Here is a 13,647-nt window from a genome sequence, read left to right as displayed (position 1 = left end):
AGTTTTGACGTTAAAACTTTTACACAGTTTAATAAAGCGTTATAATATGTAATATACATTGTAGATATGTATATCGCTTATCAAAAATGTACATATTTATGTTGCAAATAGAATAACATACAAATATTCAAATTACAGTTTTAATGCATTTTTAAACGTCGTAGTGAGCCATGGAAAAAAAATATTTTTCAAATATTCTCAAATTAGGGCAATTGTACAGTTAAATATCAGTTAAATTTCCAATGCTCTACAAACTTCAGGATTCATTTTAATCTTAAATAGCGAATACAACAACCATACCATATAATTGAAAATGAAATTTAACAAAAAATTTCTATTTAGGTTATGTAGGAAAACCTAAAGTACTCCATAATAAAAAATTTTAAGAGTAATAACTGGGGTCCAATTGTACCAACCATTCTTTACTTATTTTTTAATCAATTAATCAAAAACTTACAAATTATCTGTTCCACTCATAAAATTAACAAACAAAATAGAAATGTGAAAGCAAAAGTTAAAGTAAAAGTGATTGGCGTAATAGGGACCCGATTAAACTATATTGGTAAAAATCTAAAAATAAATCGCTACAGTATATCTCGTTCAAAGCATTATTTGAACTTAATAAATGAATAAATTTGATTTTATTTTGTAAACATTAAAAAAGCTTAATTTTAGTATATTTTGATAATTCTAACCTTTCCCCATGATATTATTATATGAATTGACGGAAGTTGAAATTGCGCACAAAGAACCAATAAAAAATTGCAAAAGCTTTTTGTTTTTCTAAATAATTTAAAAACATCTCTTGCACAATCTAAAAAAGAAAAAAAAAATTGCATGCAACGGAGGTATTAAAATACCATTTTCAAAATTTATTACGCTTAATCATAAAAAAGCATAAAGTGAAAAATCGATTAATTAATTAAAAAAAATTGGAATTCTTCTTCGGTTCTTTGGCAATTAAAAAATTCTTACAAATGTAATTCATAAGAAAATAATAAAGAAAAAAGTTCTTCCAATAAGAAAATTATAAAAAATCAAATAAATAAAAAAAATAAATTGATTAATATTTAATAATTTAATTACACAAAATTAATACACATAATTCAAAACTATAAACATGAAGATATCATACGATTCTATACGGACAGCCTTGATGGCACCACTTTCTCCAAAAAATTTGCGACTATCAGCTATTTTAATAGCTATATATCAAGTTGTAAGTTTTTCGAAATAATTGTAAATTTCTTAATAGCCATGTAATTTTTCTCTAAAAATTATTTTACTTTTAATTATAGCTTACAGCACATGTAGCTCTTTTTCTAGCTCTTCTTGGTTTAGCTCATGCTAAACAAATGCGCAAAATGCTAGAAGATGATATCGCTGATCAAGATGATTTAGGGGCTTATTATGAATTTCGGCCATATAGAAATGAAGTGAGCTTATTTAGTGCATCAATATTGGCACAGGTTACCGAATTTTTCTTATATGTTGCAACTGGTAAAGTACATATGTATATACATTATCATATAATATTATAATTAATACTACTACTATATTATATCAACATATTTTAATAAAATTTTATTTTAGCTGTTGCATCTATATATTTTGCTGTTTGCTTAGGATTATTCTTTGGTGTATTTAAGTCTCGACCATGTTTAATTGTACCATGGTTAGTATTTGATTTAACATGGGCAATAAGTCGTATATTTTTAATATATTATGGACAAGATGAAAAATTTGTTTATATTTTTGGAGGAAAAGTTGAATATTGTAAGTACTTATAATATAATTGATTAATAAAATTACAAAATCCAATCTATACAATTATACAATTAATAATTTTGTTTTTAGGGGCATTTTGGACTGTTTACACTATTTTCGATTTATTAATTTGGTATATTGCATATTCATTTTATATAAATTTACGTGAGGTTAATAAGTTAACAGAAATTGCAACAGTAGCAATTCCATGTCCTGCTCCAGGAATGGTAAGATATTTATATATATATATATTTAATAATAAATATTTAATATTGCATGCAATATAATATAATCTGAAAAATCAAAAAAAAAAAAAAAAATCCAAATTTTTTTATAGGCACCATATCATTTTCGACGTGAAAATATGCACTTAGGTAGTAATGGCTACAAGCACATTCTCTATGACGCTGATATTGAGAATCCAAAAATTTGAATCAATCAAAAATATTTTCATCATTTTTTGTTACCCACTTCAACAATTTAAAGGAAAAGAAAGCTAAAAAAGGCAAAAAAAAAAAAAAACAAATTCATCTAGACACATTCATAATTTAATAATAATAATATTGTGAAATAAATGCTTAGAATCTGCTTTTAGTTAAAATTAAAGCATTTTAGACAAAAAAAAGAAAAAAAAATAGAGAAATTATAATATAATGTTAGCCTAAAGAAATTCACATACGCTCAGAATTCGCTACAATTATAATAGCCATAGACACACATATATTTATACATGTATTAAATTAATATTTTTTTTCTCTTATTTTCTTTCAAATAAGGATTCTGAAACTGATAGCAAAAAACAATACTGAACAGATCAGATATAGCTTATATTTTTAGAAATATTGAAATCTTTATGTAAATTTGAATATAAAACAGTATTGTTTTACTAAAAATCATAATATACAATAATATTTAAATTTAATTTTATAAAAAAAAATAAAAAATCTAAATTTGCTAAATAGTGTTTATAATAAATAATGAAAACTTCTCTATAATGCTATAAAAGAAATTATAAAATCTCTAATAATGTCACAAAATTAAAATTAAAAAATTTCATATTTACTTATATATTAAGAAGCAATTAGAAAATTTGCTAGTCTAATGCAAAATTTTTTTCATTAAATAAGTTTCATTTAAAAATTTTTTTCAAGCTTTCCTTCCATTTTGCTGTGGTTATAACTTAAAATTAAAAAAAAAAAAAAAAACAAGTGTTTAAAAAAAATTTTAAATAAATCTCAAAATTAAAATTTTAAATGATCAATGATTATAAGTGTATTGTAATAAAAAAATATAAAATACGAAATTAATATTTTAAGATTTCTTCAAGAGTTTACTATACTTATGCTATATAATTACAAGAAATGAATTTTTTTAAAACTCCACTAAAACATTAAATTAAAAAAAATTAAAAAAATTACAAAAATTTAAGAATTGTTATTTAAAATAAATAATAATTGTATTTGCTATATTTAAATTTATAAAATATTTAGTTAATTTAATTTTTTTGTTAATTTTAAAAATTAAAAGTACTAAAACTATCAGTGTATTAATTGAAGTATACCAAAATTTTAAATATTCTTTTAAATAATAACAAATAAATTTTTGATAAGTATATATAAAATTCATATTAATGTAATTTAAATATAGAAATAATATTGAAATTAATATTATAATTATTTATACAACAAACACCTGAATTTTAATTAAATATTAAGCAAAATTTATTTAATTTTATAAATACATCTGATAGTTGTTCATTAAAAGACAACCAATTTTTAGATAATTTTATCATTTTATTTTAAAATCTGTTATTATTTTTATATAAAAATTGAAAATTTAATTATTAATTTAGTTACTAATTAATTTATTTATTAAAGTTTATAAATTATTTAAATTATTGTTAAAGTTTTTAAAAAATCGCATAAGAAAACTTAAGAAAAACAATTGTGATAAAAGTTATATAATTATTATCGAAGAAAGAATGAAGAATAGAAAAAATATTTAGTTAATATTTTTTAAATGAAATTTGAAGAAAAAAAATAAAAAAAACAAAACTATTTTAAATTGTTATATGAAAATTTCATATTAAAAACAATAAAAAAACATATTTGGTATTAAAAGAAAAAAAAAATTAAATTTTTAAGCAATTGATGTCAGTATTTCGAAATCAGAATTTTTCTTTCTTTAATCTTTAATCTTCTTTTTATATTCTTATTCTTCACCTATATTCAACTAAGTATTTAGATGAATCCCATTTAAACATGATCGAATATTATTCATAATTATTTTACATTTTCAATCAAAATTTCCAAATTTATTTTTTAATCTGAAAATTACATTTCAAATGTGATATATCCAAAAGTGTTATACATATAAAATATCATTTCCTTCATTTCAAATGACTTAAAATTTTTACAAATTTTACAATATTCATTTAAATTTTTTAAATATAAATATTTTTAATTTCTAATTTTTTAATATTCTAAAATATTTCATAAATTTTGAATAGATATGAAATTAAAATTAATTTTAAATATTCTTCGACCAAATGGAAATCATTATTAAATATTATAATAAAAATATTAGATTTTAGATTTTTTTTTAAATTTGGTTTTACAAAAACTATATTAATCTAATTACTACTAATATTTTCTTCCTTTATATTGTATAAAAATTTCGTTGCTTCTATATAAGAAAATACATGGTTTTTTTTTGTTTTTACATTTGAAAAAGAAAGTCAAAAACACAATGAAAATGAACACAAAAATATTTAAAATCATTATAAATTAAAAATTAAGTTATAGTAAAAATAAAATAATAAAAAAAAAACAAAAAAATGTATTAAAAAATAAAAATTTTCTTTATGAAAAATTATTTTATTTTTGAAATTATATCCAATATTAATATTGTCCATAATATTGAACCACAATTACAGATTATCGAAATTCTGAAACTGCTTAACTATGTATTTAGAGAATTTACAGATTATAGAGAAATAACAAAGAATAGGTACTATTAAATTCAATAATTCTTAAAAAAATTAAGATGATGTCAAATTTATGAATAATTAAATTTTGCACTCAGTCTTATCTTTTTCTAAAATTTAAAACAAAAATTTAAGTAATCTAAGAATTTATAAAATTAGAATTCTAAGGTAACCCAATTTGAAATCCAATATGTTCTTCCTTTAGATTTGATTTACAATATAAAATTATAAATACTTCATCTAAAACTATTCATTCAAATTCAAAAAAAAAAAATTAATTATAATTATATTCCACAGACATTCCATGAAAATAATTTTAATCTTCGTATAAATAATATTATTTATTTATTTATTTAATTATTTCTTTCTTTTCGGCTGTTTCTTGATTCCGTAATTTTAATTTTAAATTAAAATCTTCAATTTCTTTCATTTTTTCAAGTTTTTCAATATCATCCATTCGTCGTTGTAATGCACGGATTTCACGAAGTTTTGATGCTATTTGCTGTTGTATTAAACCACGATATTTTTGTCCTTCACCAATTTGATCCATTTCAGCTAACCAATCAGCTCTTTCATCAATTTCTTGTAAAACTAAAACATAAAATAATAATCATAATTTTATTAACAATACCATAAATTATAGATTAAATAATTATTAATTTACTTTCATCAATTTGTTCTTCATAAGAAATTTCTTCTTGTTTCTTTTTATACATTGATGGTCTATATTTAATTTTATTATGTGTTAATGGTAATTTATGACCACACATTGTTTCTTGTAATTTTAATTTAGCAAGATCAGTTGGAACTCTTAGATTTGGTGGTGGACGATAACGATCCTGTTCATATGCACCACTTGCTCTAATTATATCTAAAGATCTTTTTTTATGATTTTGTGCTCTTTGTAATATTTCCAATGCAATTTGTTCTTCTTCTGTACGTCCAGGTTTTTTTATTTCTGGTAATGGTAATGGATCACCTTGACGCAAATGATAATTAAGTTTTTTACGAAGTGACATTGATAAACGTGATTCTGTCATTAGAACTGTACAATAGAAAAGAATATATAATTAATTTAACTTATTATGTATGAAATTAGTAAATGTATAAAACTTACGATTTAATAAATCATTAGTTTCTTTGCTATATTGAACTTTTGGTGGATGATATATACCACCTTTAGCAACTCTTTCACTTGGCCATTGCATATCTTCTACTTCCATTTTTGTAGATCTTGATGATTTTTGATCCATAATGTCTTAAATTTTCTTTTCCTTCGTTTATATATTATAAAATTTTATATTTTATAAATTTTTTTCATAAAACTTGAAGTACAAAAACTGATAAATACAAATAAACGTAAGGATATTCATACACTTGTGCTCCGTACAAAACAATTTTAATACAATTTTAATTTTGAAACAAATGACTTTTATACAAATGCTTCTTCTTTTAATAATTATTCAAAATTTCAAGAAAGATTGACTGTTTTAAAATGGGAAACTTCGATCAAACATTTTAAATAACAAAATAGTAAAAATATACAACAGCATTTGCTTTGCCTAAAAAATTCATTGTTGATTGGGTAACCGTTAGTAATTGTTGTTATATAACTTGGTAGTAAAATTACACTTTATAAACAAATCTAAGGATACCCCTTAGTAAAAGTTACGTTCCTTTCGGAATTTTTCTATTGACACTTTCTGGATAAATCTTTTGGAATTTTTCTACTAATAATTACATAAACCAATAATAATTTAAAGTAACAAAATAGTGAAATGTTAAAATTATACGTACACCCACAAAATGTTAAGTTAGTAATTGTTGGTAAGTTGCAAATATGGTAACAAATTGTAAGTAGCTACTTGGCAAAGGATAAAATAAATGTATGCATATTCACATTAAAATAGAAAATAAAACTAGCACGTGCATGTATACAAATTTACTCATACATGTAATATGTATTTTGAATTTGGGGATTTAGTGAAAATTGGGCTTAATTTTTCTAAAATTTAAATAATTTTTAAAATGAAAAAAATTACACTAATTTTTTTTTTTAAATTTAATTCAAATACTTTTTATTTCTTCAATAATATTCTTCGACAAATAAACACATCTACACACTTATATAAATGTAAATATATTTTATATTTTTATTTCGAAAAATTGATAAAAACTTACTGTACAACCTATTTTTCAAATTTATATATAAAAATCAAATATAATTTGTGCAGCAATAGAAAGTGATTTAAATTTAAATTTTTCTTAAAAACTAAATAGTTTCTTTAATGTTGTAGGAATAAGAAAGGGAACAGTAAATTATGCATAGAAAAGTTATTCAGACTATATTAATAGTTTTACTGATTTACTGTGAAATCATTTTGTTCTTTTTTCTCTTATTTTTATTTGTTAAATAAATTATTTAAATTACATGTAAAATGAATAATGCTCTTTTTTTTAACATGATGGCATTGGACCAACAAATTCATTTGCTGCTTCAGCATATTTATTTCGAACCAGATATGAACCGATAACTTCAGCTAATTCATGTGGTCTATCTTCTTGTACAGCATGACCACATTTAGCTAAAACTTGCATTTGAAATTTTCCTAAAAAATTCATAATTTTAGTTTTTTTTTTGTTTCAAACAAATTAAATTAAATTTTAATACCCTGCATCTGTCCAACTGTTAGAGCTTTATCCAAACCATCTATACTTGCTAATATCAATTGTTTTGTAACACGAATATTTAAAAATTTTTCACTTAGGCCTTCAAACCAACCCTTCCAATATATTTCTGACTTTGACAAATCTATTCGCCATGTATATTTTTTGTTATCATCTATCTCAGTGTTTGAAGCGCTATTTGGAATCTTAAATTTAGCAGGTGGTTCTTCATTTGAAAAATCTGTTTCTTCATTTTCATCTATACTCAAAGGACTTTTGAAAAGCGTTGGTTTACTTGTGTCTTCAAAATAGTCATCAGGTAAAGGTAGTTCATTGGTTGCTAACTTTTTGGTCACGCAACTAAAAAATAAAAATAGAAAAGAATTAAATATTCACTAGTTTTCTACTTTTGGAATATTTATAAAAATACTAGGTACTTAATAATTTGTCCGGGCATTGAAATTTTAGCACTGTCTAAATTTCGAACTTGCCCACTTCGGACACACCATTCAATTGCATTTGTAATACTTTTAAAATATTTAGGTCTTGATCTCAAAAAGCTCTGCATACTAGCCAAAGCTTCCAAAGCAGTACCTTCTACAACATCAATTACTGTAACGCCAATTAAGCCAGGTATAAGTTCCATATTGGCTACATGTACTGCAATCGCTCCTCCCATTGAATGACCAATTAAATATATCGGTGGGCATTGATCTGGAAAAAGAACAGAAACCAACTTTCCGACGTCTCTGCAATAATATTATATAATATAGTTGTGTGAATTCAAACAAAATAATTTATTTACGTGGCTAATGTTTCCGCTGATAAATCTTCATCATTATCTGTAATAGAATCACCATGTCCTCTTAAATCAACACACAAACATTGACAATGAAGCATTTGCGTTATTTCTTGCTGCAATTAAAATATATTAGAAATCAAAATTACAGAATTATTTACTTTAAAAATTACACTTAGATACGACCAAGTCAATCCGCAATATCCACCCCCATGTAACATTAATAATACTGGGCCAGATTTTTCTGGAGTTTTTGTTTTATAAATTCTGAATGTATTTTTTTCGTCAACTGCAATATCATCTTTTTCGGCGAAAAATTCATCCCACATTTTTGGCTTATAATCTTTACTTTTTGATCCTCTTCTCAAGGATGGATCGCTAAAATTAGAGTATATATCAAGTTCATTTAAAATAATGTTGTCAAGGACGCAATTATATGTGCAATTTTGTTTTTTTTTTTTTTATTTTTTACTTACAATTTAGAAACACGGCCAGGCATTGCACCTGATGGTGGTAAACGCGACTTCATTATTGATCTTTGCAAATGAGACATCTTTCTATTTATATTTAAACTTTATTTAAGTAAATTTTTCCGGTAAAAGTTTTTCTTTGCAATAACAAATACAAAAAAAAATTACAAATACTGACAGATAATTGCCTAATTATCTCGTTGACATCTCGTAGATTATTGACTTGTGAACAATAACCCCTCTGTGGTCAAGTATGTGAACTACTTAGCGAATTTGAAAACAAACAAAACTGATTACATTTTAGGAATTGAATAGTTACTTTTTCATTTTCTAATTAATTTCATAGACGAAAATAATCGAATAGACGAAAAAGAGAATCAATTAAACAATGTTTATTTAAGTTACTGTAAAATCTAAATGTTATGTATGTGTTCCAGAGTAAAAATTTGATTCATTTTTTTCAACAAATTTTTTTTCACTTCTATCAACAAAGGAAGGTTAATAATTGCGTGTTATATTTGTTAAATTCTCCAGAATAAATTATATAATTTATATACACATACATATATAATTTATACTTCAACATTTATTTTTCCATTTCAAAATAAATTTAAAATGTAGTATGTGACAACTAATTAAAAATTCATTAATGAATGCTTCAGAAAAAATAAAAAACAATGTTTCAAAGAAATGTTCCATAATGCTCTATTCCTAAATAGATGGCAGTAGACACAATACATATCATGTATTTTCTTGCAGAGATAAAAATATAAATTCTGTAAAACAGCATTTCTGTGTTACAAGTTTTACTCACACGAATTATGACATTTCAAATTTGAAAAAACGAAAATCTGAAAGTAAAATATTATATTCACTCTTGACACTACAAAAAATAAGCCATGAATTCACTCATAAAGAACACACAACAACAGTCGAACGGCATTTTGTTTGTATAAAACATGTTATTCTATATTTTACATACATACATGGAAACATTAATGTCAAAAATCGCCAGCGATAAATTAGGCTTTTAGGCTGTTTTACCAGCTTCGGTCAAATTCGCGACCGTTATTTCGCTTTATTCCGGCTAGTTTCATTTATACATTTGTCACTATGTACATATGTATGTATTTAATAGTGATAATTTTGGGGGCATTATTATTATAACAACTTCTAAAAATTGTAAGTTGCTAATAAGAGCCTTTTTCGTAAAAAAGAATACGGTTAATTTATAAATTGAATAACAGAATTTTCTACGTTATACCTGTTACATAATTTATAAAACTTACTTAATCTTATAGGTTTATAGGTTTATAATTCATAGGAATACATATTATATTAATAAAAAAATTTTTAAGGAAAAATTTATTAAAATTTTTTAAATATTTTACAATCCTTTTATTTAAATCAGTTTACAACTTCATTATACCTTTTTCTAAAGTAAAATTTTTGTGTTTATTTTGTAAAAATTGCATTTGTAAAATGAAAAATTAAAATTATTGTTTTATTTTATGTATAGGATATAAGAAAATAACAATGTATATAAGTATACATATAAATATGTATGTATGTATATATTTAAAATCTAAAAAATTAATTTATTTAAAAAATTAAGATTATTGTCATCATTTTTATTTACAATGGATTTATATTTGAAAATGGTGTTGCATTTCTTTCACAATATTTTACAAAATCATTTCCATAATAAAATAAAATTTTTTGTAGAGTTATAACATCAGCTTCAGCTTGATGTAGTATATTTGGTCTCTCATTATAATATCTTTCATATATTTTCATTAATTTATAAAAACCATATTTAAATTTTGGAAATCCCTTACTATTGTTTTCGGGTTGATTTGTATGAAATAAATTTTTTTTTACTTTCTCTCCAGTCTCTGAGTTTATTTTTATAGCTTTTCTGGCCACAAATCTATTAGTTTGATTTATGTCAGTTGCGAAACGACGTTTTGGTGTAGTTTCATTGATTTTTTGGATATCATTTTTATTTTTTGTTTCAGTTTTTTCTATCTCATCTAAATAAACATCTATAAAATGTATAAAAAGATCTTCATCTTCATTTAACAATTCTTTATAATCGATATTTTGTGATTCCAACTGATTTTTTTCTGTATTTTCATATTTGTTTTCTCTTATTTCCTTCGGTATATCAGCACCTTGTCTTATGGCATCTATATGAACAATAGCTTTATATGAATCAATACAATAAACATTTTCTGGTAAATTGGAATTTATTTTTTCAAAGGCTTTTTTTAAAATTGGAAAATCATGTTTATCACCATAATGTGCAACTAAACAAATTGGCCCGCGCAAATGCTGGAAAAATCCAGCTATAGTATTTGCAGCATTTTCATCAAAAATTTTTTCATACTCAAGTTGATCATTATATAAACCTTAATAAAAGAATTTTTTCGGGTTAAAACCTTTTTCAACATTAATTTTTTTGTTTATTTTTTATATCTATTAAGTTTTATTATTTATTTACTGATTATTACTTTTTTATCTCTATATAATATAAAAACTTTAAAAGTTTACAAGAGGAAAATTTGCAATCGGAAATTCTTATTCAAGAAAAAGACCAAAAAAACCAATAATTTATGTAGTTTTTCAAAACTGTTCGATTTCATTATTGAATTTACATTATATAATTTTGATTTTAATTCAAAATATTAATATATTTTTATTTGCATACTACTGTACCTGAATATTTTGAAGAATTTGGATGAATAACTCGTCGTGGATTAAATAATAAAAGTAATTTATGAATAACTCTGGGTGTTTGAGAACGAAATAATTCAGTTTTTGATATTGCCATAGCACAAAGTTCAATAATATTTGATTTATTAAAATTATATATAGGTAAACCTGTTGTTTCAATATCAAATATAACGTATGTTTCAAAATCTAATATCTTATTAGTCATTTTAAAAAAATTATGTATTTATTTAAAATTTATTAATTTATGTATATTTCTTTTATAATTATATTACAGACTGAATATTATTCTTATTGTATTGTATGTTTAATAAAAAAATCGTCATAATATATTATATGAATATTTCTTCCATTAGGGAAAACAAAATCAAACTATAAGCGTATCAATTTGTTTACATTTTATATATAAACGCACTTATATATTATATATCTAATCTAACATGTACATATTAAGTAAACATTCATTTACTTAATGTAAATAATATTGATGATTAATTTCTGTTTATAAGTAAAAATATTTTAGTGGATGCACAACCGATTGCAATTAGCGACTAGTAGAAAGCTCTATGCTGACTAACCAGCAAATACTGAATTGCAAATTTTAAGATCCTTAAAAGTTTTTTTTTTTTTTTTCATGATATTTTATTGCAACTAAGTTAAAATAAACCTATCTAGCAATTTTGTTTTGTTAAAGATTTGTTTATTGGTAGGAATTGACCCATTGGTCGAACTCCACAACTATTTTATCTTAATACAATGGTATTATTAAACCAAGTCAAAAGGTTTCAGCCTCTTCAATCTTCTATTTTGTGATGAAGGAATCAGCAGTTTCTTGATTTCATCATTTGGATGTTGGTGAGCTCTATTTTTATGCTTTGTTGCAAAAATCTTAATTTCATCTGCTACCTGGTTTACTTGCAGATCTCGGTGAATGACGTTATTCCTAACGTACCATGGTGCCGCAGTAATATTTCTTAGTACCCTACTTTGTAGTACTTGTGTTTGTTGATAATTTGTTTTCTTTGTACATCCCCAAAGCTGGATGCCGTATGTCCAAATAGGTTTTACAATCTGGTTGTACAACAACAGTTTATTTTGCGTGCTGAGTTTTGAGTACTTTCCAATTAACCAGTCGAGTTTCCGAATTTTGATTTTCATTTCTTCCTTTTTCTTTTTGACGTGCTCTTTCCATTTTAGTTTGGTGTCCAATGTCATACCCAAGTATTTTGCAGTATTGGCATACGGAATCTGGTTTGAGTCAATATATATTCTTTTGGGTTCGATATTTCGGTAGGTGAAATTTACATGTACCGACTTTGATTCGTTAAGCTTTATTCTCCACTTTTTAGTCCATTGGGTAATTTGATTGACTGCCTCTTGCAATCCTGACGTGGCTTCATCCACTGTTTTTCCCGTAGCCAGAATCGCAGTGTCGTCTGCAAATGTAGCTATAGAGTAAGTATCATTAGTCGGTATATCCCTAGTAAACAGGATGTACAAAACAGGTCCAAGGACACTACCCTGAGGAACTCCAGCTCGAATTGGTTTTAAACTCGAATACTCGCCATCATATCTGACACGAAATGTCCTTTCCGCCAAGTAAGACCCTACAATGTCACAGAAATCTCTAGGTAGTATATTATTAAGTTTGTGCATTAGCCCCCTGTGCCAGACTTTGTCGAAGGCCTGAGCAACATCCAAAAACACAGCGGCAGCGATTTCTTTTCTTTCTAAGGCGTCTTCAATTATATTAGAAATTCTGTGAACTTGATCTATGGTAGAGTGTTTTGATCTAAAGCCAAATTGATGTTGTGGAATTAGTTTTCTTTCTTCTATTATCGGCGCCAGCCTTAACAGGAACAATCTTTCGAATATTTTCGACATTAGAGGTAGCAATGAAATTGGCCTGTATGAGGTTTTATCATTAGGCGACTTTCCTGGCTTCAGGATCATAATTACTTCGGCGACTTTCCACTGCCTAGGAACATACTTTTTCTCAATTACCGCGTTTATTATGTATAGGAATTTCTTTAAGGCTTTAACAGGCAATTCCTTTAGTATTTTACCTGTAATTAGGTCATATCCAGGTGTTTTTTTAATCTTTACGTTGGATTGAATTTCATTTTTTAAGGCTGTAAATGTAACTTTAGGAACTTTCAGCATGTCAGTGTTTGTCAGGAAAGGAGTAAATTCCTCTGACGTCAATCTTGGAAGGGGGGTAAAAG

At 24.4% G+C, this 13,647-nt stretch overlaps 4 protein-coding genes across 4 annotated transcripts; 1 reads left to right on the top strand and 3 right to left on the bottom strand.

Annotated features, from left to right (window-relative positions):
• The first annotated feature begins 747 nt into the window (after nucleotides 1–747).
• On the top strand, nucleotides 748–2,592 carry LOC129609316 (uncharacterized). Its single transcript, XM_055521279.1, has 5 exons — nucleotides 748–1,219; nucleotides 1,299–1,500; nucleotides 1,594–1,776; nucleotides 1,858–1,994; nucleotides 2,105–2,592. Exons 1-5 carry the CDS (start codon nucleotides 1,121–1,123, stop codon nucleotides 2,198–2,200), a joined length of 717 nt encoding a protein of 238 aa, XP_055377254.1. The 5' UTR covers nucleotides 748–1,120; the 3' UTR covers nucleotides 2,201–2,592.
• Nucleotides 2,593–5,102: 2,510 nt separating this feature from the next.
• LOC129608940 (UPF0193 protein EVG1 homolog) lies at nucleotides 5,103–6,310 on the bottom strand. The gene is made up of 3 exons (XM_055520747.1): nucleotides 5,871–6,310; nucleotides 5,418–5,798; nucleotides 5,103–5,344 (listed from the first exon to the last, which is right to left on the bottom strand). Exons 1-3 carry the CDS (start codon nucleotides 6,004–6,006, stop codon nucleotides 5,103–5,105), a joined length of 759 nt encoding a protein of 252 aa, XP_055376722.1. The 5' UTR covers nucleotides 6,007–6,310.
• A 684-nt stretch (nucleotides 6,311–6,994) lies between these two features.
• On the bottom strand, nucleotides 6,995–8,851 carry LOC129609313 (protein phosphatase methylesterase 1). The gene is made up of 6 exons (XM_055521276.1): nucleotides 8,696–8,851; nucleotides 8,393–8,597; nucleotides 8,226–8,335; nucleotides 7,858–8,169; nucleotides 7,425–7,780; nucleotides 6,995–7,362 (listed from the first exon to the last, which is right to left on the bottom strand). Exons 1-6 carry the CDS (start codon nucleotides 8,770–8,772, stop codon nucleotides 7,211–7,213), a joined length of 1,212 nt encoding a protein of 403 aa, XP_055377251.1. The 5' UTR covers nucleotides 8,773–8,851; the 3' UTR covers nucleotides 6,995–7,210.
• A 1,416-nt stretch (nucleotides 8,852–10,267) lies between these two features.
• LOC129609315 (uncharacterized) lies at nucleotides 10,268–12,015 on the bottom strand. The gene is made up of 2 exons (XM_055521278.1): nucleotides 11,408–12,015; nucleotides 10,268–11,100 (listed from the first exon to the last, which is right to left on the bottom strand). Exons 1-2 carry the CDS (start codon nucleotides 11,628–11,630, stop codon nucleotides 10,325–10,327), a joined length of 999 nt encoding a protein of 332 aa, XP_055377253.1. The 5' UTR covers nucleotides 11,631–12,015; the 3' UTR covers nucleotides 10,268–10,324.
• Nucleotides 12,016–13,647: the final 1,632 nt, after the last annotated feature.

This window comes from Condylostylus longicornis, unplaced genomic scaffold (genome assembly GCF_029603195.1).
Source record: "Condylostylus longicornis isolate FDR11 unplaced genomic scaffold, ASM2960319v2 ptg000038l, whole genome shotgun sequence".
In the NCBI taxonomy this organism is placed as follows: Eukaryota; Metazoa; Arthropoda; class Insecta; order Diptera; family Dolichopodidae; genus Condylostylus; species Condylostylus longicornis.
Note: the sequence above shows the minus strand (reverse complement) of the source record. Positions and strands in the feature narration are given on the sequence as shown.